Here is a 26,096-nt window from a genome sequence, read left to right as displayed (position 1 = left end):
TGATTTTGGCTCAGGTCATGATCTCAGGGTTGTGAGATCAAGCCCAGCATTGGGCTCTGCTCTGAGTGTATAGCCTGCTTCAGATTCTCTCTCTGCCCCTCCCCACCCCTTCTTGCTCACTCTCTCAAAAAAAACAAACATAAAAGATTGAAGTCATCTATGAGATGATAACAATTGTCAATTCCCTGTGAGTCAAAACACAGCATGGATAGTTAATTTTGAATATCTAAGATTGGATCAGTTTATCCAGTTTTTCATGATAGATAACCAATTGTGACTAGGATGAAAATGAACTTTTTCCCCCACAAGTGTCCCATTGTACTATTTTTTAAAAATTTACCACATTTCTATAGTCCTCCCACTGAGTACTTGGAGAAGATTTATGGCACAAATGAATGAACAACTGAATTAATAGGCCATGTCTGTTTGATTGCCATTGATACTTTATAGCAATGTCATTACTCTTTTGGGCCAGGTAATTCTTTGTTGTGGAGAGCTGACCTGTGCATGGTGGAATGTTCAGCAGCTTCCCTGCCTTCTAACCCTCATGCCAGTGGTACTCTCATTCCCAGTCATGATCAAAATCAGATTTCTCCAGACACTGTCAAATGTCCCCTGGGGGGCGAAATTCCCCCTGGTTGAGACTCACTCTTTGCGTTACACTGTCAGGATTGAAAGGGTAGACAGGCTAAATAGGATGGGTGCTGGTGGGGAGGAGCAGCAGAGTTGGGAAGAACACGGGAAAAATAGTCCCTGTTGAGCTCTGCTTTGTGTATTACCTAAGCGACTTCAGAGTTACTTCCTCTGACTTCTGCCTATGTAAGTTTCTTGGGGCCGCTGTACCAGATTGGCACAAACTTCGTGGCTTAAAACAACAGAAATTCATTCTCTCACTCTGCTCAAGGCCTGAAGTCCTAAATCAAGGTGCTGTGCTCCCTCTGAAGGCCTGAGGGAAAAACCTGCTTTTTGCCTTTTCCAGCTTCTGGTGGCTCTAGCCTTTTATGGCTCATGGCTGTTATCACTATGGTGTCTGCCTCTGTCTTCACACAGCTGTCCTGTCTTTGCCCTGTGTCTTCTCTTCTTTGTCTCTTGTGAGAACATCTGTCATTGGGTTTAGGGCCCACGTGGGTAACCCAGGATGGTCTCATCTCATAATACTAACTGTATCTGCAAAGACCCCCCCCCCCCCGCCACGCCAAGTAAGGTCACATTCATACTTTCTCTGGTTGGGTATATCTTTTGGAGAGGTCCCCAATCTGCTCACTACACTGCCTTAACCTAATACTTTGCAAGGCCCTGGAACTTTATTTTTTAGAGATTATAGTTTCGGGAATGAAGTTAGACGTGTATCTTAGATCTGTCCTCACTGGAAAAGCATTCATAACCACATGCTTTCAGGAAAAATTTTGAAAGCCTCTAGAATGCGGTGCAGCCGGCATGACTATCTGGATTAATGCTAACCGTGGGTAGGCTGAGAAATTACTAATACAAAGTCGACACAGATTTCAGCAGCATCCATATTGACTTCATTCTACTCAAGATTTGATTTTGCTCTTGAGATCCTGTTTGGCAAATGGCTGTTTCAGTCCCTGGTCCCTCTGTGTCACCAGGCAATCCTGCAGGCTTCTCCATGCCTCTCTGTTTCCTCAACTATAAAATGAAAGATTTGGGCTAAGTGTTCTCTAAGCCATCTTTCAAATCAGTAACTCTTTGACGACTTTTATTAGTAAAAGACAATTTTAGATTTATCTCTGAATAATTAAATTTCTTTTTCTGAACAGTTAATTTAAAATTTATTTTTGAGAACCTTATGTGTAAACGGCTATTCTTGACCCTGTAGTTAATCCAAAATTTTGTATCCTCTAAGAGCCTCTACTCTTCTTGGGCTGTGAAACTAAACCTATAAATTAGCATAATTAATAAGGTGAAACATACAAGATAAATTCCAAGTCAATAATACATTTAGTGTTACAAGTTTTCAGAAGGTTTCAGATAGAAAGTAGTTCTGTTTCCTAATGTTTGACTGCCCCTGCCTGGATGGTACCTCCAGGGAATGCTGGATGAGTCTCTATCATTGCACCCAAGAGTCAGGCACACTAACTCATTTGCATGTAGCTCTTACTATAAACTGAGCTTCTAGAAGGGGCTTCTATCTGATTGTGTTACCTTAGCAGGTGCTCAAGAAATACTTGTTGAATAAGAAAGTGAAATGCTACTTATGTGTGGTTATTCAACAGCCCTCCTTCCCGCCCCCCACCCGCAGTGGCCAGGTTATACAATAACTCACCCTCCTCTCAGATTCTTCTTGCCTTTATTTTATTGACCATTCTGTTCTTGCACCTCACCAAGTATAAGCCTTTTGAAAATTTCCCCCATTCCTCTCCTATAAACATTAACCTCCATTTGTCCAGGAACCTTTTTTTTTTTTTTAACTTCTTTGTTTTTCTAACCTTTGTGCGCCTGTATGGCCCTTACCCAACACCTGCATAGGCCCTGGAGGACTCGATTTGTTTTATGGGCTCTGGGTACTGTAGTGCACTTGGTGAGCAGCTCTGTAAAGTTTGAGTGTGTCAAGCACAGTGACAGATGAGAAATGTGTGCCTGAGCCCCCGCACCAAGGGTCTGTGGAGGAGGAGGGGGGGCAAAGGGCACGGGCAGCCTTTGTGCGGAACAGGTAATAAAAAGTTTTAAATGGACTGCAGCAACCTCTGAAACCCAATGCCGTAATTTAACAGGCCACTTTTACCAGCATAGGTGGGTGGGAAACCGCTCTGCAAATAGAGCCGGTTCCCTCTTCCTAACACTGGTGTTTGGCCCCACCCCTGGTCTCTCCTCAGTGGGAAGGAGGAAGCCATAGGCAAAGCTAGAACTCTGAGGCAATGATACAGATTACAGTGCTTTGCAGGAATGTAGGTCCCTGTGGACAGGAGTAGAAGGGTACACAGGGATGGTGGACAGGCACCTGCGACATCCTATAATACCACCTGAGCATTACAGTTACTTTCACCCCCTCTTCAGGTTCTGTTGCATTACCAACTGATTCCAAAGTTTCTAGATAAGATAAAAAGCAATAGTAGTGAGTTTGCAGATTTGTTCATTACGAAAAAACGGGAAGAGTTTAGGTCGTGCTTATAGGAAAAATTTTAAGGTAATTTCTCTGTCTCTTAAAAATCACTTCTGATTTTCTAAAAAGCCAGAGCTCCAAAAAAATACTATAAATGTATGGATTCAAGGAAGGCATATGATCACAATTCATAATATTTGTCTAATATGCTGAAGAAAGATTGGCTGAGAATTTCTAATCGATTACTGGGGTGTATCCTAAGGGTGATTAATGGACCTATGCCAGTATGGGCGCAGGTCTCTAATTATGTGTCCTAGGACTCTAAGCACAACTCTGCCCTAGTCTTTTTTTCAGTAAATTGGGAAATGTCACAGATGGCGGGTCAGGTAAATTTGCACATTCCAATTGGCAAAATTCCTTAACCTGAGTTTCTCCATCTATAAAATATGGTTGCTAGTATCTTTTCTAACTCATAGTTTGATATGAAAACCAAATGAGGTAAACAAATGTAAATGAATTCTGAAATTTGTAAACAAAGCCCTGTTAAAAATGTGTTTTCTTAACATTATAAGCACTGGGTGATGTATGGAGTTGTCTATTCACTATATCGTACACCAGAACCTAATGTAACACTGTGTGTTAACTATACTGAAATTAAAATTAAAAAAAAAAATTTTAATGTAAATGTTTTTATTTGGTTATTTGTTATTCTGTGGAATTTTTTTTAAATAAGTGAAATGTAGGAGTGCCTGCAGTTGGGACAGCTTAGGTTAAGAAGGGAAAATGTGTAGTGAGATTAGAATACAATCATTAAGGGGGTTCTTTTGATATAATATTTCTATTGCTAAAATATCATCTTTTCCGTGAGGCCATATGTAAAATTGTAACTCTCTTCCACTGAGCAGTCCCTATCCCCCTTCCTTGTTTCATTTTTTTACCATACTACTTGTCACCAAGTGACATATTAAACATTTCACTTATTTAGTTTAATACAAGTAAGATTTCTACCTTGAAAGGTCTGCCCCTATTAGATGCCCGTAACTATTTATTGAACGAATGAAGGATGAATGAAATCATCTTGTATTTACTATTATCTGGGTTTGCTCTTTAGGCATGATGATTCCAAACGATATCCAAGGCCCTGGCTTGCTTGTTGAACTCCCTGCTGTGGCTCAAAGCGTGGAGCAAGATTTGCCCTTATACCAACTCCCCAGGACCCGAGTTGTTTCCAAGGCCTCGGCATACACAGGAACATCATCTAGATATACCACTGAAGCATGGTATGATACCATTTATTTTTGTTTTCACATTATAGAGTAGTTTTCTTTTTGCTTTTAAAAACATGATTATGGTGGAACATTTGGAAAATACAGAAAATATGAATAAAATTGAATATTAGACAATTACTATGAGAATTTCACATACTTAAAATTGAAGCATATATACAATTTTGTATTCTTGCGGTTGTGTGGAAAAGATTACATAGAATATTTGCTTAGAGAATAAGAGTTTAATTGTTTATTTTAACAATGTAAGCAAGACATACAGCAGATTAAGGAGGGAATGGATTCAAGAGTTAGAGAATTTGCTGGAATTGGTGACTGATAAAATGTGTCAGGGCGAGAAGACATAGTTGAGGATGACTTGTGTTTCTGGACTGGGACAATAAATGAATTGTGGCACCATTAATTCTTTCATATATGATTGTAGGAGCAAAGGAAGCAACTTAAGTATACATTGATAGATGAATGGATAAAGAAGATGTGGTATTGGGGTACTGGGTGGCTCAGCCAGTTAAGCATCTGCCTTCAGATCATGATCTCAGGGTTCTGGAATCAAGCCCCATGTCAGGCTCTCTGCTCAGCAGGGAGTCTGCTTCTCCCTCTCCTCCTGTGCTCTCACTCACTCGCTCTCAAATAAATAAATAAAATCTTAAAAAAATAAAAGACATGGTATACATGCAATGGAATATTAGTGAGAAAAAAGAATGAAATATTGCCATTCTCAACAGCATAGACAGACATAAGAGGATATTACGCTAAATGAGATAGGTCAGATAGTGAAAGACAAATACCATATGATTTCACTTATATGTGGAATCTAAAAAACAAAACACACGAACAAATGAACAAACAGAAACTGTCTCATAAACAGAACAAACTGGTAGTTGCCAGATGGGAGGGGGAAGAGGGATGGGCGAAATAAGTGAAGGGGATTAAGAGGCACATGCTTCGAGTTATAAATAAGTTATGGGGATAAGTACAGCGTAAGGAATATAGTGGATAATGTTATAATTTTATGGTGATAGATGGTAGCTACACTTATCATGGTGAGCTTTTCGCTATGTATAGAACTGTCAAATCACTTATGTTGTATACCTGAAACTAATCAAACATCGTATATTATACTTCAGTTTAAAAAAAAATTATAGGAGCATGAACAGGTTGGAAGGGAAAATGAATTTGGTTTGGGACATGTTGAGGGTTTCACAAAGTGAAGTGGAATCAATTAAGTGTGTGATTCTGGGGTTTAATGTTGAGATCTATCCTGATGTGGATAATTGGGAGCAAGATCAAGTGTAGGTGAAACTGCTGGATTTGAACAGTCATCATCCAGGGTAAGCTCAAATAATAAGAGCATAAGGCCAGAATTATAGTCCTGCAAAGTAGCATTGTTATAGGTATGAATGGAGGAAGAAAATAGTGGAGTGGAATGAATGAACAAAATGTTGGAGGAAATTGATGAGCCCAGAGATAGTCATGGGGGCGCCTGGGTGGCTCAGTCATTAAGCGTCTGCCTTTGGCTCAGGTCATGATGCTAGGGTCCTGGGGCTCGGGGGTGCCTGGGTGGCTCAGTTGTTAAGCGTCTGCCTTGGCTAATGTTGTGATCCCAGGGTCCTGGGATGGAGCCCCGCATCGGGCTCCCTACTCGGCGGGAAGCCTGCTTCTCCCTCTCCCACTCTCCCTGCTTGTGTTCCCTCTCTCGCTGTGTTTCCCTCTGTCAAATGAGGTAAAGGAGAAGGAGTTACACATATATAACTACATATATATCTGTGTGTGTGTGTGTGTGTGTGTCTCTCTCTCTCTCTGTCTGTGTCTTTCTGGGATAGATCCAGCGAATGAATATGTCGATGCTAGAAAGATGGTGATTAAACATGGTCCCTGGCAAGGGTGAAGGGAGAGAAGGACATCGCACACCTAGAGAGATGAGCCTTTGGTGGTTTGATGGGAAGAACTTTACCTCCTCCACAGACAGGTGTCAGGAAGGAAAAGGAAAGTACAAATACAAGTGCTATTTTGGGTCCTGTGGGCAGGAATCCCAAGAGATATTTTATTTTTTATATTTTTTGTCATTTAGGTAAAGGTTATTTTAAAACAGGGATGAGGTGGTAGTAATGTGGGCATTAAAAGGAGAGGTGTCTGAGTAGGGATTCACTTTTGAAACAGTGGTAGGAGAGTAACAGCTTAGTGGAGGGAAGGGATTTTAGAAAAATCTTGCCGCCCCCCCACTTTCCAACTTCCCAGAGCAAGGAAATGAGCATCACTCCCTTGAGTGTGGTATCTGTGGCAGAGAACCAGAAGCTGTTGAGAGAACAGAAGAGGTTGAGAGAACATTCGGTGAAGAGGTCAGGGTGTGGAGTAGTTTCTTGACAATTCAAGGAGATTACATGGAGTGTGATGGGTAGTTTGGCTGGAGGGTCTTGGGGGTGAGTCTGGGAACGGAAGCGAGGAGAAACCAGAGCATCAGGGAAGGAAGGAGTTGGTGGCCAAGCATAACAGGGATGAGAGATAGGGTGGATTTATTGGCCTTTATGTTTTTATTAAAACTTCAGTCCAAGAATGGTTTTGTGTTGATATATGAAGTGTCTTAGAATGATAGCACTTCTTGGTTCAGCAACCTCATGACCTTTGCCTATAGTTTTAGATAGAAACTTCATATCACAAACAGTTGGTCTCTGGGCTTCGGCATAACTCCTCTCTGAGTGGAAAGGAAAGACTCAGATCGGCTCAACTACTTGGAGGAATTCGGTGGCTTTTTATTCAGCAGAACTGGACCAGTGTGCAGAGGGGAGGTGCTGACAGGTCCTGCATCCTGGTGCGAGTGATGTAACCAGCTCCCAGGGAAACACATAGTCTTAAACAGGCAGTGGGTTTGTTTCTTTAGGAGAGATGCCTGGAGGTGGAAGTACTGGAAGGCTTAGGAATATAATTTTATGACTTTTTAAAAATTAAAAAAAATTTTTTAAGTAATCTCCACACCCAATGTGGGCCTTGAACTCACAACCCCGAAATCAAGAGTCACCTGCTCCACCGACTGAGCCAGCCAGGTAGGTACCCCTAATCTTATGACTTTTTATATGGTCAAATTACTTTTCAAATGAAACATCTTTGTGTTTTTTTAAATTTTCCTCCAGTTTGGTGTTAATAATTGAATCTGGTCAAAGAATTCGGAAATGGGGCTGCTTCTTTAAAGGTGTAGAACTGTGACTGCAGAATTGGACAGTATCTAAACAAATTTCCAAGACCACCCCTCCTTTCTTATGCGGAAGACCAAACAGAACATCCATTGTGTCTTACTCAATTCTTCAGCTTCAGAGAGGGAAGATGCACTTGACTCCTACCCCGTTCATTACTTTTTCTCTTAAAGTAACTTTGACAAGCTGATTTCTAATGCAGGCACAGGCATTCAAGAGTTTTGACCTAACTTTTATCTTCTGAGATCAGTCTTGCATTAGAGTTGTTAAACAATTCTAGAATTGTTAAACAAAAAAAAATTGGTTTTTTTACTTGCTGTCATAGATTCAGGGTATATTGAAATTTCAGCAGGTTCTGGAAGAGTTCTTGTAACTCTTTTTCCCCTCTTTTAGTCTTTCAAGATGTGCCCCCATGGAGTTAGGTTCATAGTAGAGTATTTATTGCCACTCGGAAGCTTTCCTGAGTAATGCATAGATTGTTTTGGAGGACAGTCTTTCAGATCAGGGTATCATGAAGTGCTGAATGATATTTTAGAGTTTCTACTTTGCATTAATTTTTGTGTAGGACCCAGCGAAGTTATATAATAAGCACTGTGCTGCTTTATCACAGACACTGACTTGTTTTGTTTTGTTTTGTTTTTAATATTCAATTTGAAGGGGGCCAGTGGTGCAATGGATAATGTGTCTGTGGATCAGAATATTTATTCAATTTATTTAAACTAAAAACAAAACAAAAACAGTTTACTTATTTCTCCTGCCTTTCACCCCCTGCCTCTTGCAACCACCAATGTGTTCTCTGTATCTATGAGCTTGGTTTTTTGGTTGTTGTTTGTTTTAGATTCCACATATAAGAGAGAAAATGTGGTATTTGTCTTTCTCTGTCTGATTTATTTCAGGTACCATAATACCCTCAAGTTCCATCCATGTTGTCTCAAAGGCAAGATTTCATTCTTTTATGGCTGTATAATAGTCTAGTGTGTGTGTGTGTGTGTGTGTGTGTGTGTGTGTGTGTGTACACATACATATATACCGTATCAGTGGATTGTTTCTGTATCTTGACTGTCATAAATAATGCTGCAGTGAACATGGGGGTGCATATATCTTTCACATAAATGTTTTCATTTTCTTTAGGTAAATACCTAGAAGTGATATTGCTGAATCATACAGTAATTGTATTTTAAAATTTTTGAGGAACCTCCATATTTTTCCAATTTACCTTTCCAACAACAGTGTACAGGAGTTCCCTTTTCTCCATATCTTTACCAACCAACACTTATTTCTGTGTTGTTTTTTTTTATTATAGCCATTCTAACAGTGTGAAGTGATACCTCATTATGGTTTTATTTTTTTTAAGATTTTATTTATTTATTAGACAAAGAGCACAAGCAGGAGCGACAGAGGAAGAGGGAGAAGCAGGCTTCCTGTGGAGCAAGGAGCCTGATGCAGGGCTTGATCCCAGGACCTTGGGATCATGACCTGAGCCAAAGGCAGACGCTTAAGCAACTGAGCCACCCAGGCGCCCCACCTCATTATGGTTCTGATTTGCACTTCTCTGCTGATTCATGATGTTAAGCATATTTTCATGTACCTGTTGGTCATCTGTATGTCTTCTTTGAAAAAAATGTCTATTCAGATCTTCTGCCCATTTTTTAATTGGATTGTTTTTTGGTATTGAGTTGTATGAATTCTTTATATATTTTGGATTTTAGTCCCTTATCAGATAGATGATTTGAAGTTACTTTATCCCATTCCGTAGGTTGCCATTTCATTTTGTGTATGGTTTCCTTTGCTGTGCAGAAGAAGCTTTTTAGTTTGTAGTTCCACTTGTTTATTTTTGCTTTTGTTGCCTTCATTGTTGATGTCGGATTACAAAAATAATTACTAAGACCTATGCCAAGGAGTTCACCACCTATGTTTTCTTCTAGGAGTTTTATGGTTTCAGGTCTTACATTCAAGTCTTTAATCCATTTTGAATTAATTTTTGTGTATGCTGTAAGATAGTGGTCCAGTTTCATTTTTTTGTATGTGGCTGTCCAATTTTCCTTACACCATTTATTAGAGACCATCCTTTCCCCACTGTATGTTCTTGGCTCCTTTGTTGTAAATTAATTGATGATCTGTGTTTCGGTTTATTTCTGGGCTCTCTATTCCATTGATCTATGTGTCTCTTTTTAGGCCAATACCATACTATTTTAATTACTATAGCTTTGTAATATAGTTTGAAATCTGGAAGCATGTCGCCTCCAGCTTTGCTCTTTCTCAAGATTGCTTTGGTTCTTCTGGGTCTTTGTAGTTTCATAGAAGTTTTAGGACTGTTTGTTCTGTTTCTGTGAAAAATACCATTGGAATTCTGATAGTTGCATTGAATCTGTATATTAGGATAGTACAGACATTTTTACGATAATATTTTTTCTAATCCATCAGCATGGAATATCTTTCCATTTATTTGTGTCATCTTCAATTTCTTTCATTACTATCTTATAGTTTTCAATATGCAAGTCTTTCATCTTGGTTATTTTTAGGTATTCTTTTTGATGGAATTGTAAATGAGATTGTTTTCTTAATTTCTTTTTTTGATACTTCGTATCAGTGTAAAGAAACACAACAGATTTTTGCATGTTGATTTTGTGTACTACAACTGCTGAATTTGTTTGTTCTAACAATTTTTGGATGGAGTCTTTAGAGTTTTCTATATATAAGAAATATCATGTCATCTGCAAATAGTGAGTTTTACTTCTTCTTTTCCAGTTTGGATGCCATTAGTTTCTTTTTCTGGTTTAATTGCTCTGGCTAGGACTTCCAGTACTATGTTGAATAAAAATGTTAAGAGTGGACATCCTTGTCTTGTTCCTGATCTTAAAGGAAAAGCTTTCACCTTTTCACTGTTAAGTCTGATCTTAGCTATGGGCTTGTATTATGTGGAAGTACATTCCTTTTATACCTGCTTTGTTTAGGGTTTTTATTATAAATATATTGAATGTTGATGTTGAATTTTTTTTTTAAAGATTTTATTTATTTATTTGACAGAGACACAGCGAGAGAGGGAACACAAGCAGGGGGGGGGGAATGGGAGAGGGAGAAGCAGGCTTCCCTCTGAGCAGGGAGCCCGATGTGGGGCTCAATCCCAGGACCCTGGGATCATGACCTGAGCCGAAGACAGATGCTTAACAACAGCCACCCAGGTGCCCTGGATGTTGAATTTTTCAAATGCTTTTTTCTGCATCTATTGAGATGATCATATGATTTTTATCCTTCATTTTGTTAATGTAGTATATCACATTGATTTGTGAATGGTGAACCATACTTGCATCCCTGGAATCAATCTGACTGGATTGTGGTGTATGATCCTTTCAATGTATTGTTGAATTTGGTTTGCTAATATTTTGTTGAGGATTTTTTCATCTTTGTTCATCAGGGTTGTTGGCCTATAATTTTCTTTTTTTGTGGTGTTTTTGTCTGGTTTTGGTATCAAGGTAATGCTAATCTTATAAAATGTGTTTTGAAGAGTTCACCTCTTCTGTTTTTTGGAAGATTTTGAGAAGGATTGGTATTAAATTGTCTTTGAATGTTTGGTAGAATTCACCAGTGAAGCCATCTGGTTTTGGACTTTTATTTATTGGGAGGTTTTCAATTACTGATTCAATCTCCTTGCTAGTAGTTAGTCTGTTCAGATTTTCTTTTTCTACCTGATTCAGTCTTGAAAGATTGTATGATTCTAGAAATGTATCTGTTGGCATATAATTGTTCATAGTTGTCTCATAATTCTTTGTATTTCTTTGGCATCAATTGTAACATCTCTTTCATTTCTGATTTTATTTGAGTCCTCTCTCTTTTTTTCTTGGTAAGTCTAGTTAAAGGTTTGTCAATTTCAAAGAACCAGCTTATGGTTTCATTGATCTCTCTACTCTCTGTTTATTTATTTATTTTAAGATTTTATTTATTTGTTTGACAGAGAGAGTGCACAAGCCGGCGGAGTGGCAGGCAGAGGGAGAGGGGAAAAGCAGGCTCCCCGCTGAGCAGAGAGCCCTACGTGGGGCTCTGTCCCAGGACCCTGGGATCATGACCTGAGCTGAAGGCAAACTCTTAACTGACTGAGTCACCCAGGTGCCCCTCTACTGTCATTTTAGTCTCTATTTCATTTATTTCTGCTCTAATTTTTGTTATTTCCTTCCTTCTACAAGTTTTGGCCTTCATTTGTTTTTCTAGTTCCTTGCTATGTAAAGTTAAGTTGTTCAAGACTTGTTTCTTGAGGTAGGCATTTATTGCCATGAGTTTCCCACTTAAAACTGCTTTTGCTGCATCATATAAAGTTTGGTATGTTTTATTTACATTTTTGCTTATCTCAAGATTTTTTTTTTTATTTCTCTTTGGATTTGTTCTTTGACCCATCTGTTGTTCAGTAGCATGTTGTGTAATCTCCACGTTATTTGTGAACTTTATAGTGTTTTTCTTGTAATTATTTTCTTGTTTTATGCCATTGCAGTTAGAAAAGATGCTTTGTTTAATTTTAGTCATCTTAAATTGATTGACTTGTTTTGTGGCCTAAGATCTGTCTTAGAAAATATTCCATGTGCACTTGAAGAATGTGTATTCTGTTGCCTTTGGATGGCATATTCTGTATATGTCTGTTAAATCCACTTGTAACATGTCATTTAAGGCTGATGTTTCCTTATTGATTTTCTGTCTAGATAATCCATCCATTGATGTAAGTGGGGAATTAAATCCCCTGCTATTATTGTATTGCACTCTCTATTTCTCCCTTTAGGTCTGTTAATATTTGCTTAATATATTTAAGTACTCTGTGTTGAGGCATAAATCTTTACAAATATCCTCTTACTGGACTGATCGCTTTATCATGGTATAACACACTTCTTTGTCTGTTATTCTTGGTTTTAAAGTTTATTTTGTCTGATATAAGTATGGCTACTCCAGCTTCCTTTTAGTTCCCATTTGCATGGAATATCTTTTTCCATCCTTTCCCTTTTCACTCAGTGTGTGCCCTTATATCCGAAGTGAGTCTCTATAGAGCAGCATGTAGATGGGTCTTGTTTTTTAATACATTCTGCCACTCTTTTCTTTTGAGTATAGATTTTAGTCCATTTACATTTAAAGTAATTATTGGCAGATATGTTTTTATTGCCATTTTGCTAATTGTTTTCTGTTTTTGTAGTTGAGCTTTTCTCTGTTCTTCTCTTTCTTTTTGGTTTGATGACTGCAGTGGTATGCTTATATTCTTACTTTTATGTATTTACTACTGGTTTTTGACTTGTGGTTACCATGAGACTTAGATATAACAACTTATATCTATAATAGTCTACTTTAAGTTGATAATACCTTACATTTGATCCCATTCTAAAGCTCAGCATTTTTGCCCCCCCCCGCCATGTTTTGTTTTTGATATCATATTTACATCTTTTTATCTTGTATCCCTTAACTAATTATTGTAATCATAGTTATTTTTACTGTTTTTTTCTTTTAACCCTTACACTAGCTTTTTAAATAATCTATGACCTTTACTATATATTTACTTTTCCAATGAGATTTCTTCTCTCACATGTGTTCTCATTACTAATTAGCAGTTTCTTTTCAGTTTCTTATTTATTTATTTATTTTTAAAGATTTATCCATTTGAGAGAGCGAGAATGAGAGGGAGAGAGAGAGGGAGAGAGAGAGAGAGAGAGAGTACATGAGAGGGGGGAGGGTCAGAGGGAGAAGCAGGCTCCTCGCTGAGCAGGGAGCCCGATGTGGGACTCGATCCAGGGACGCCAGGATCATGACCTGAGCCAAAGGCAGTCGCTTACCAACTGAGCCACCCAGGTGCCCCTCTTTTCAGTTTAAAGAAGTCCCTCTAACCTTTCTTGTAAGGCCATTTTAGTGCTGATGAACTCCTTTAGCTTTTGCTTGTCTGGAAAATTCTTTATCCTTCAATTCTGAATCGTAATTTTGCCAGATAGAATATTTTTGGTTTGAAGTTTTTTCTTTCAGCACTTTGAATATATCATGCCATTCCCTTGTGACCTGTAATGTTTGTGCTCAAATATCTGCTAGTAGTTTTATGAGGGGGGGTGGTCCTTATATGTAACAAGGTTTCTTTCTCTTGCTGCTTTTAATATTCTTTCCTGTCTTTAACTTTTGGCATTTTAATTATAATGTGTTGTGGTGTGAATCTCTTTGGCTTCATCTTGTTTGGAATTCTCTGGGTTTACTGGAGCTGGATAGCTGTTTCATTCCCCAAGTTAGGGAAGTTTTAGCCATTATTTCCTAATAAGATTTCCGCCTCTTTCTCTCTCTCTCTTTCTCTCTTCTTCTGGGAGGCCTATAAAAAGTCAATGTTAGTTTGTTTGATGTTGTCTTGTAAATCCCTTAAGCTATTTTCACTTTTTTAATTCGTTTTTCCTTTTGCTTCTTTGATTGGGTGAGATCTTTGTCTTTGAGTTGCCTGATCCTTCTGTTTTATCTCGTCATCTATTGAACCCCTCTAGTGTATTTTTCAGTTCAATTCTTGCATTCTTCAGCTTTGTGACTTCTCTTTGGTATTTTCTTATATTTTCCATTTCTTTGTTGAAGTTTTAACTGTTTTCATCCATTCTTTTTTTCAAGTTCAGTGATCGTCTTTATATCCATGACTTTGGACTCTCTATCAAGTACATTGCTTATCTCCATTTCATTAAGCTATTCTTCTGAGGTTTTTTTTTTTTTGTTCTTTCATTTGGAACATTCCTCTGTTTCTTCGTGTTGCTTGACTTTCTGTGTTGGTTGTTACACGGTTGATGAAACAGCCACCTCTCCCAGTCTCAAAGGAGTGGCCCTGTGTAGTAGATGAAACTTTTCATTCAGCCCTACTACAGCTCTTGGTTGTTTCCCAAACCTCTGTGCTTGTCCAAACAGCCTATTATATTTTAGTAGCTCCTGGTAGTTGAGGATGTGCCAATACCTGTCAGTGTCCAAAAGGGGAGATTCAGGTTGACTGAAAGCCAGACCCTCAGGCAGCAGCTTTAAAAACATGCAAATATATATATATAATCCTGAGGGGCCACATGTGTAAGCCCCACTGGCCACCAGACAGGCAATCTAGAGGTGTGCCTTGGGTGGCAGTCACAGAAATTGGGACTCCAGAAGACTGTATAAGCTCCTTTTGGGGAGATACCAGTGAACTGGAGCAAAGCAGAAGGAGAATGCCAGGATGGTGTTCACAGCCCAAGTTCCTTTAGAGCAGCACTGTAGGTCGCTGAATGTGTGCCACACCTAAAATATTGCCCCTCAGTCTGAAGCTCCAGAATAAGCAAGTGACCTTTTTTTCCAGAAAGACTGGGGCATGTGCCTCAGTCTGCTGTCTTTGAATTCCCCTGGTGGTAGTAGCCTGCCAAGAATCATCCTCTGATTGCCATAGTCCTGTGGGATCCAGGAATGCAAGACCCTTCATCCACCAGAGCCAGGCAATCAAGTGGTGTCTCCTGGATGTCAGCTGCAAAAACTGGGCACCAGACTCATGGAAAGCTCCCCTCCAAGAGTCAGTGTCACTCTGGAGTGTGGCAGAGGGTGAGCATGATGAAAGCACTTGCCCTCCGAGGTCTCTGGAAAGGATTAGTCAGCTTCAAGATGCATGCTTAATTAGAATCCCTACCTCTCAGGCTACAGTCCTAATGATTAATAGGTTCCCGTGTGGAAAGACCAAGCTCCTGGATCTGTTTGCCTCTTGCTATGCTCTAGGGGTGGTAGCTATTGAAGAATTTTTTGTCCATTGGTTACAACTTAGTGGGACTCATGAGTGTAAGCCTAACAGGCCCCAAGAATCAGGCAGTGTAGAGGTGTCCCTTCTACAGGAGTCACAAATACTGGGGCACCAGATTAGGAGTATGAGCTCCTTTTTGGGTGACACTGATTATTACAATCCCATATGACCAGGAACATGAGCTCCTCTGGCTTCTAGCATCAGATGATCAAGAGGACTGGTAGTAAGAGGTCAGATACTCCTTGAAAGTAGAGATCTCTAGGAAGGGGCCTCTGGGCAAGCAGGGTCTGATAACTCTGGAGGGTATCCAAGTGATTTTGTTCTGAGAAAGCACAAGCAGGGGGACTGGCAGGCAGAGGGAGAAGCAGTCTTCCTGCTGAGCAGGGAGCCCGATGTGGGACTCGATCCCAGGACCCTGGGATCATGACCTGAGCTGGAGGCAGACTCTTAACCAACTGAGCCACCCAGGTGTCTCTCCTTCTTTCCTTATAAGGCCGCTTGAGATCCTGTCTTCAGAATCCACCTGGCTTTAGTCTTTTTCTGACTCATCTATGTCATCACCTACTGCCTAAAGACATATGGGTGCCCATAATGGGGAACATGCACATTTCTCAGAGTAATAGCAGATCTGTAATATAGATACATCATAGGTACTGTTCAAACATTTCCTTTGGCGTTGGTGGTATAGTGGTGAGCACAGCTGCCTTCCAAACATTTCCTCTGTTATCTGTAGCTACATGACCCTGAGAAGGTTTCCGTCGTGTCTGTATTTCCTCACTTATAAAGTGGGTAATTCTTTGAGTTAAATAAGTGTGCATATAAAGGACTTCATAAAATGCCTTGAACAGAGCTTAATGAAAGGTTGGCAGTGGGGCTAGATGACAAGGCTAGACTTGTGGGCTCAGAGGTTTCTAGGGCGGTGTTCTTTGTTGCTGAGTTCATTAAAACATTGGAGGAGATTGTAGTTCTTTTGTGTGGGTGTGTGTAATGAGTAGGATCAACTCATGGTAAGGAAAACAAGGTGTCAGAGCCTAAAGCCTGGGAAGATGAACTTGAGATGAAAGACTTGTATTTAAAATTGAAAAAAATCATGTTATATGTATACTAGTATGCAAATGAAAATAAATGCTTTCAGGTATTGATCCTTTGTTATGAACATGGCATGTAAAATAAGAGGGTGTTGTCATATTTGGGGAAAGGATTAAATGAGTTATTGTTAAATTTTGAGCCCCAGTACAGTGCCTGGCATGTAAAGCCTTCTAAGGCAATAGTGGATATCTAATAGGTTTACCTTTGAGGTAAATTTTGTGTAGATTCAGAACATTGGTAGGAGGCTGAGGATTAGGGGAGAATAAAGATGTACATTTGAGCAAAGACTACCCTGGAGTGTTTGAGTTGGGAGGAAAACGGGAGATTTCTAGTATAATGCTGTTGGAGCTGTTGTGTGCTCTGCAGGCGAAGACAAATGTGAAAAATTAAGACAAGAGGTACATAGAGCATGACACTAATGTGTTTGAAAATATAATTAGATCTTTGTTTACTAATTCAGGCTCTACAGAAGGCCAAATGAGAAGTAAATTTGATGTAAGAAAGCAACTTACCCATTATGGCTTGAGTTTTTGTTTCTTAACAAAACTCTTAAGCACAGTTTTACATATTTATATAAAATGCACAAATTTTAAGGGACAGTTTGTTTAATTTTGATAAATTCAGTCACAGCCTCATCAAGATATTACGTCCCTCACTCCTGGGCAGTGTCCTGCCCCAGGCAACTACTAATAGGACTTCTAACACCGTAAATTATTTCTCCCATTCTAGAACTCATGTAAATGTTGTCTACAGTAGGTACTTTTTTGTGTCTGGCTTCTTTCCCTCAGCACAGTCTGTGTCCTTCTAAACTTTAATGTAAGGGAATGCCTAATTCTTTATATATACTGGTGTCAGATACTAATTTGCTTTGCAACTTCAAAATCACAGTGTAACATCTGTGTAAGTAGCCCTACTAGTGTGAAAAACACTAGTGCCTATTGTCCTGTTTCCTGTGGTGTGTCATGCAAAATTACCATATAGAATCTGTATTTAAAGAGGAAAAAAAATCTCAAGATAGTTTAGTCACAACCAAAACTCGTCCTGCTTGCATCATTTTAGAGTACGGAGTTTACTTGACACACATTTTGGCTTAGTACTTAGTAGGTAGAAATTTTATATGAAAGAAGGTATGTTGGAAAGAAAAGGTCTGATTCTTCTCATTTTTGTATGATGCTGAAATTTTGATTTGCCTAGAGATTGTATATCATCGAGTCTTACATTAATATCCACTTGTTCATTAATGGGGTGGTCTACCTTTCCCCCCAGTTCTGTAAAAGTGTTAACTTTGTCCATTTGTTATAAAGGTCTAAAATAAAAAGCACTGTTTCTATTGGATGGTTAATTCCTCTGGGGAAAATTGGTTATAAAACTCTGGATCAAAGTGTGAGAAGTAAATTTCATTTATTTTAACATGAGATTCCAACTGATTGAGGTACTGACCATATTTAATCAGTGCAAATTATAAAATTTGAGGTCAGAAAGCCCTTGTTAAAGTTTTAAATATGTTTGTGTAAATTTAGATCTTAATATGTGCAGTAAAAATATTTTACTTTCTCAGTTAATTTTTAATTTGGGTTAAAAGGATATGCATTCATCAGTGTAAAGTGACCACATTAGTTTGTATAGTTGCTCATCTCTTGTGATAGTATTTCCAAAATAAATCACACTATCTAGATAAGCTTTTGCAAGATGGTTTTGGTTTTTTTTGGGGGGGGGTTTATTGTACTTTAAAGATTTTATTTTTAAGTGAACGTGGGGCTTGAACTCCATCTCACAATCCTGAGATCAAGAGTCACATGCTCCCCCAACTGAGCCAGCCAGGTACCCCTAAGATTTGCAAGTTTAATCTCTCTCTAGGTATGAAATTATCTGCGGAAAATATGTGTAAACTTCCTAAAGAAATATAATATGCTTTGAAAAAATCAGTTTCTTCCAACAGAATAATCCTTTTGTTACACTATCAAAACTAAAATTTTGCATATTCTAGACAGTGTTTTCTCTCCCCCCTTAGTTGTATGTGAAAGTCAGCTGTTTTTGAAATTTTTGGTTTTCATTTTTTTAAGTGGGGAAACTAATTGTCCATACTAATGTTAAAACTTGGTTTCCATTCTATTTTAGGTTTCTAAAAATTGAGTAATAGCATATATGTACCATAGTAAAAATACCTGTGTGGGTTTTTTTTTTTCTTAATGCCTCTTACGAGCTGTTTTTGCTCACAACCCTTCTGACACCAAATATGTGAGTTTTCCCCTCTGCCCAACTACTGATTCTCTGGACACTAACTGGTGTCTTAAAATTCAGTTCACTTCTGACACTAGCTGCTCAGAGTTAGTGCTGATTGCACAGTCTAAGGGCTTAGTCCCACAAGACTGTCCTGACTTCAGATGCCCGTCACAAGTCCCATGTTGCTAGCTGTACTTCGGACCAACCAGCTACAAATTGGGAGTTCCCATGATCCCTTTCTCAGGTTTGATGATCAAAACCTTTGATTTGCTAGGATGGCTCACAGAACTTAGGAAAGTGCTTTACTTACACTTACTGGTTTATTGTAAAGGATACAACTGAGAAATAGCCAAATGGAAGAGATGCATAGGGCAAGGTATGGAGGGGAGGTATGGAGGATGCATACAGAGCTTCCATGCATTTCCTGGGTGCGTTCCTAACCCCCCACACACACCAGTACGTCAATACCTTGATGTATGTGCCAGTCTGGAAGTTCCATTATGTGAGCATGATTGGTTACATCATTGGCCATTGGTGATGGAACTCCATCTCTAGCCCCTCTCCTCTTCCCAGAGGAGGGTGAGACTGAAAGTTCTAACTAATCATATGGTTGTTGTGGCAACCAGACCCAGTCCTGAAACTATCTGGGGCCTCACCAGAAGTCCCCTTACTAGCATAATAAACTCAGGTATGGTTGAAAAGGGTTTGTTATAAATAACAAAAGATGATCCTATCACCTCTGTCACTTGAGAAATTTAAGGGTTCTAGAAGCTCAGTGCTGCTGCTTCTTATCAAACCTATTATGATTTGGGATACAGGAAAGTAGAAAATGGAGAGGAGGAAGGTTTCAATGTTGGTTTGCTTTATGGATTTTTAATTGTAATCTTCAATTTATATTTAAAGGGGAATTCTAAAATACAACAGAGTGGGGTGCCTGGGTGGCTCAGTCAGTTAAGCCGCTGCCTCTTGATTTTGGTTCACGACATGATCTCAGGGTCGTATGACTGAGCCCTGCATCGGGCTCCAAGCTCAGTGTGGAGTCTACTTGAGGATTCTCTCTCCCCCTCTCCCCCTCCGCCAGCTCGCATGTGCTCTCTCTCTAAAATAAAAAAATAAATACATCTAAACAATAAAAATAAAAAAATAAAATACAGCAGAGCATGAAGATATTCCTTGCAGTAATGTCCATATTCCAGGATATAATCTCAGTGTATCATATTTGGGATAGTAAATAAATTACATCAATAGCATGGGCTATTAAGATGCTATTAAATAAGAAAATGATGATTATAATACACGGGGAAAATTTTGATACAAATTCAAATGAAAAATTGTAAAGGGAATGAATGTTAAGCCTCAGTTAAATGCCAGTTATATATCATTTAATCCTTACTATTACATAGCGTAATCAAAATATGGAAGTTTCTGCTGTCACAACTATCCAACAAACATATGCACATGTGCAAAGAACAATGTGATGTGATAAAATAAAGACTTAAGTTGGTAGAATCATGGGTATCATTTAGGGATTGCATTCAACTGCTTATAAACAAACACCCCCAAACAGGGCCTTAATTTTTTTATGTAAAAACCCCTGAAGAAGGTGATCTGTCAGGGTCTTTTTTTTTTTTTTTAAGATTTTATTTATTTATTTGAGAGAGAGAGAGGGAGAGAGAGAGAGAGAATGAGAGATAGAAAGCACGGAGGGAAAGAGGGTCGGAGGGAGAAGCAGACTCCCTGCTGAGCAGGAAGCCTGATGTGGGACTCGATCCCGGGACTCCAGGATCATGACCTGAGCCGAAGGCAGTCGCTTAACCAACTGAGCCACCCGGGGGCCCCAATCTGTCAGGGTCTTAAAAACCTTCTTCTTTCTGCTCTGCTATTCTTAATGTATTGGTTTAGTCATTGTTTCTTCATGATTTTAAAATGGGTTCTTCACCACCAATGTCATCTCTGCCTTCTAGGCAAGAAGAAAGGGAAGGTCCTAGAAAAAGGCTCCTGCCAGATGATTCTCTCTGGCAGAAAAAACCCCCCAAAATGGTTTTTTTCTGGAAATCTCTAGGGTCTTTTACTTTCATTTCAGAACACAACACCCAGTTACCATTAGCTGAAAGGAAGTCCAGAAAATGTATTTCTTTAAAGCTGGGCATAGTGCCACCTGGAATAAACGAGAGTTTATGTTGGTAAGGAAGGAGGGAGAGGACATTAGATAAATAATTGGCAAGTATCTGCCAAGCTCTTTTTCCTTGAATATTGTGATGCTTTTAATAATAAAAAATACACTGTCTGAGGCAAGAAAGCCATCTGGTAGTGCGTGAGATGTTAATGGCCCCTGATGATCCCAGTTCCTTTTTTTTTTTTTTTTAAGATTTTATTTATTTACAAGAGAGAGAACGAGGGACAGAGAGAGAGGGAGAAGCAGACTCCCTGCTGAGCAGGAAACCACATGCAGGGCTCCATCCCAGAACCCTGACTGAGATCATGACCTGAGCCGAAGGCAGACGCTCAACTGACTGAGCCATCCGGGAACCCCATGATCGCAGCTTCTTAACTGATTTTTGGATTGTCTAGATCCTTTCAGTTTTCTCTTTCTCACTCAGCCTTAAACCATTATATCCTAGAAAGTCTGTCTGTAGAAGCAGCAAATAGGTGGAGTTTTGTTACTTTTTATGGGACTTAACTTGAGAGTTCAGAGAAAAATGCAGCATTGAAACATTGAGTGCTGCAGCATAGATTTGGATACTGCAAAGAGATTATGCAGGAGGCTTCTGTGAGCCTCAGTCCTCATGTGGAAAATATAATAGTATGACCTGCAGTGCTACTTCACAGGGTTTTTGTGAACATGAAATGGAAGAGGTAGTGCCTACATTTTTGTGTAGAGTAATACAACTTACACCGTCAGACCTATTATCTCATTTGGTGGTCCAGAGTCACACACCCATTTCATGGTGCAGGTTAGACTGGGGCTTAGGACTCCTTGTAATGTGTCTACCCTATTCAATGGCTTTACCTATGTAAGTATTCTGTAATTCAGCATTTTATGTTGTTATTTCCATACTAACATAACTTGATGGGTGAAAGTGTGGTGGTAGGTGGGAGGATCAAATTAGATCTAACGTAAGTAAATCTCTGCAAACTGCAGAGCGATGGATAATGACACAAAACATTCATGGGATACAAATGACAAGGGAATTATTTAGGGTCAGGGTGACAGATGTAGAAAGAGGGATTGTGCTTACCAACTGTTTAGCCATTTCAGCTATTGATGTTGGTTTATGCTGGAGTGTTCTCTTTGCTGGTCCATCAGTACCAAGTTTGAAGGAATATATTTCCTAATATTTTATATGTTGATAGAAAAACAAATGTGAAATTGTACAAATCAAACACAGATTTTTAGAAAATTGCATCTAGAGTGTCACCAATAAAAGTGGTTATAATAGTTCTATGATTTTTTGGTGACAGATGGATACTTATTGAGTTGAACATTAAAGCAATGTTCTGGTTGATGTACGTATTTTATTGATATAAATATTTTAAAAGCTTAAAAATTAACTATTTAACTACATATAGATTGTTTAATTTTGAAACTTTCTAGGAGCCTTTAATATAACACTGTTTTACAAGTTGTGTGTTTTTTCTTTTTTTTTTTTTTTTTAATATGTTATGTTAATCACCATGTTTTTTCCTTTCTCTCCCCTCAGTGAGTTACCTGAGAGAGAAGAAGGTGAAGGAGAAGAAACTCCAAACTTCAGCCACTGGGGTCCACCAAGAATGTATGTTGATGACATTATTGGCTTTCTCAGGAGGACACAATCAGTTAGTTGCTCTTAAATTTCATAGTGTCATGTGACATGTACTGATTAAGAAATTGCCATCATCCACATGTAGGCTGGCCTAAATTTTAGTTTTGTCTTATCTAGGGATTTTTAGCCAGGCAAAATGACTATAGTCAACATTAAATGGAAAGTTTTATCATAGTTTTTCAGAAAAAGCAATTTACAAATGTCCCTGTATGATAGTAACTACTGGACTAGGTATACTTTATTATTGCATCACTGCCTCGAATGCAGTAAAATTTCTTCCCTTTTTTTTTTTTTAATAACAGCAACAGTAGTTGAGGCTTCTAGCATGTATTCATTTATCTCTGTCCTCCTTTTGTGTTCGTCCAAGTGTGTGCCTTGTTTGAGCGAACAGAATATAAAAGTCTTCCATTAGCTGCTCTATTCTGCATGCATTATTAATCCCACAGTACCCACCCACATGGTCTGTTTTCTTCTTGCACTTCTGTGTTTTGTCTTAAAGACTCTTGGGTGCTGTTTTCTGAACTACTTTTTAATTTCAGTTAATCCCTGGCCACATCTGCAGTCTGAGTAATATTCATAACCATTTGAAGGGCAAGTTTTATTCCATACTCTATTTTAAAAAGTGATGTGGAGGTAGGAAGAAAAGAGAGCCTGCCAGCTTTAAGAGCAAAATCTGTCCCCTACTTAAAGAAGCACAGGTTAAACCTGCTGACGGGAAAAGGCAGCTTGGGCAAGAAGCCTTTTAGTGGCAAATTTATTTTATTGTGAAAGTCTGTGCTTTTTGCCAAAATGATAATATGCGACTTTCTTGATTCGCCCCCCCCCCACCCATTTGTTATTTCCTTCATCCATTCTTTGCTGATATTAGGAATGTAGAATTAAAGAACTAATTATAGAAAATATGTTGTGGTAGGAGATGGGAACATTAAGGCCAACGAAAATCTCTGAATATTAAGAGGGTGTATTTATTGTTTTAGAAATCTTTTTCCAAATTCAAGCTTTCACGTGTGCCATGAATGATTGATAATGTCCTATGATTTTGGAACTAGGTACAATTTCGAAAATTGTAAAAATATATTCATATAAAATATGAGTCACAAGAATATGGTCCAAATCGAACACTTATAGTGACAGTCCAACAAATTATATTAACTTGCTCGTAAGTGAATTTATTTTCTTTTTACAGTGTTGAGATATTTAGGGAACCCAATGTGTCTCTTGGTATTAGTATTGTTGGTGGACAAACTGTCATAAAACGCCTGAAGAATGGAGAGGAACTTAAAGGTATATTTATCAAACAAGTTTTAGAAGACAGTCCAGCAGGAAAAACAAATGCTCTTAAAACAGGAGATAAAATACTTGAGGTGAGTGATGTTAAAATTCCATTTTTGTTTGAAACCTACTTTAAGACAGTAATCATTTAACTGGAAGTCCTTCCTTCATTTGTTGGGGTATATGTGGATACATTTGGTGTATTTTCTTTCAGTGCCCTAGTTTTTATGTTGTTTGCATAATTTTATGAGATTCTAAAGTTGGGGTGGTTATCATATAGCATAGACAAAGGATCAGCTGACTAAAAAAAATTTTACAATTTAACAGAATGAGTCAGCTGGTGAGCATTGTGTTTCTCCCATAGTCTTTAACAAACTCTAATTTTTTTCATCATTTAAAAAATTTCTAATGTTCTGCTTTTAAATTGAAGTATAGCTGTCATACAATGTTACATTAACTTGCAGGTGTACTAGGTATACAACATAGGGATTCGGCAATTCTGTACATTATGCAGTGCTCTCCACAAGTGTGGTTAGCATCTGTTGCCATACAACATTATTACAATATTATTGACTATATTCTCTATAACAGGCTCTACATTGTATAAATATGTGTCAGTGGGATAGCCATGCTCATCCTCCCAGCCTCCATTGGAGGAAGGGGTGACTCCATTGTTCACACGTGGTAAGCTTTACAGAGCAGAGTTTAGGGCACATCAAGGCGCTGAGAACGTCCTGAGGTCTGAATCTCACATATTTCTTTGCACTGGGTTTATTGGATGGACATCATATTAAATAGCTTCAATCCCAGAATCGTGTTCTTGATACGTGCTTTATGATGCTAAACTTCAGCTGTGGAGCTTTAGTTCTGATAGAATGAAAAGAGCCCTGGAGGTCACGTGTTGAAGTCTTGATTGTGCTGTTTATTTTGTATCTGTTCTTGGACATATTATTAAACCCACCTTATTCTCAATTTCGAAATAAAACGGAAATGAGAATCTAAAACCTGTAGCATCATTGTGAGGATTAAAGCCAAGAACTGTGTAAAATTGCTCTGAATATACAAATATTAAGGTTATATTTGTGTTTTTGAAATTAAAAGAAGATACCAAACACACTGGGGATATGGCAGTGAAGAAAATGAGCAAAATTCCTACTCTTAGGTTATTTACATGGTAGTGGGGAAGATAGATAACATAGGTAATATGCAGAGTGTTAGATTGTAGTAAATAGCAGAAAGATAAGGAGGAACGAAGGGTAGTGGAGGTGCTGATTGCAACCGATAGATAGCTTATAGAAGATGATGTTGGGACAAATACAGGAAGTGAGAGAGTGAGCCATGTGGATGATGTATAGGGGAAGAAATCTCTAGGCAGAAAGAACTAAAATGCTTAAGCTCTGAGGTAGGAGTTTGCTTGACTTGTTGAAGGAACAGAAAGAAGTCCAGCACCACTGATGTAGGTAGAGTGAGCAAGAGAGTGAAGAGAAAAGTCTGAGAGGTAATGTGAAGCCATATCACAGAGAGCTTGGAAGGTTGTCCATTATAGAATTGTGAATGTGTACGTATTTTAAAAGGATTACTCTGACTTCAGGGGCAGGTGTGGTTTCCTTTATTTAGTATTTGCATACATAGCACATTGTTTTTTTCATTCCTTCATTTTTACCCTTACGATTTTGTTTTAGTTGTATGTTTTATAAGCAACATATAACTGGATTTTGCTTTTTTTTTTTTAAAGATTTTATTTATTTGAGAGAGAGAGAATGAGAGATAGAGAACACGAGAGGGAAGAGGGTCAGAGGGAGAAGCAGACTCCCTGCTGAGCAGGGAGCCCGATGTGGGACTCGATCCCGGGACTCCAGGATCATGACCTGAGCTGAAGGCAGTCGCTTAACCAATTGAGCCACCCAGGCATCCATGGATTTTGCTTTTTTAAATCTACCTTGATAATCTTCATCTAGTAAATAACTGACACGGATTCATTTTTTACTTTGATTACTGATATATTTGAACTTAATTTTTAAATATATATTTTGTGTTTTGTGTGGTTCTATTTTGAAACTGTCAAAGGAAATTGTAAAGAAATTTACAAGGAAGTCACAGGTACTCCTCCCTCAGCCTCCCCCAGTGTTAATGTGTGACACAGCTATAGTATAATAGCAAAACCAAAATACTGATATTGGCACAACACCAGTTATATATGCACTGATGTATAACTTTGTGTATTTTTATAGCTCTACACAGTTTTATCACATGTGTAGCCTTGCATAACCACCCCCACAATCAAAGAAACTCAGCTGTATCACTGTAAGACTCCCCTGTGTTGCCCTCTACAGCCATTCATCTCCCCTGCCAACCACTAATCTGTTTCTCCATGTCTATAATTATGTTATTTCACAGTTGTCACATAAATGGAATTATGTATTCTGCATCTTTTTGAGA

The 26,096-nt window shown here is 38.6% G+C and overlaps 1 protein-coding gene across 8 annotated transcripts in view; it reads left to right on the top strand.

Annotated features, from left to right (window-relative positions):
* PATJ (PATJ crumbs cell polarity complex component) overlaps positions 1-26,096 on the top strand; it is a 349,122-nt gene that overhangs the window by 107,315 nt on the left and 215,711 nt on the right. For all 8 annotated transcript variants that reach the window (XM_073896643.1, XM_025871744.2, XM_073896642.1 and 5 more), the window contains 3 exons: positions 4,176-4,344; positions 22,284-22,355; positions 23,572-23,749. In XM_073896643.1, the coding sequence (XP_073752744.1) occupies positions 4,176-4,344; positions 22,284-22,355; positions 23,572-23,749 (419 nt within the window). The remainder of the gene's footprint in view (positions 1-4,175; positions 4,345-22,283; positions 22,356-23,571; positions 23,750-26,096) is intronic.

Source organism: Callorhinus ursinus, unplaced genomic scaffold, assembly GCF_003265705.2.
Source record: "Callorhinus ursinus isolate GAN/ISIS: 27379988/994484 unplaced genomic scaffold, GSC_fseal_2.0 scaffold9, whole genome shotgun sequence".
Classification (NCBI taxonomy): domain Eukaryota; kingdom Metazoa; phylum Chordata; class Mammalia; order Carnivora; family Otariidae; genus Callorhinus; species Callorhinus ursinus.
The sequence above is the reverse complement of the archived record's forward strand: the minus strand, read 5'-3'. Positions and strand labels throughout refer to the sequence as shown.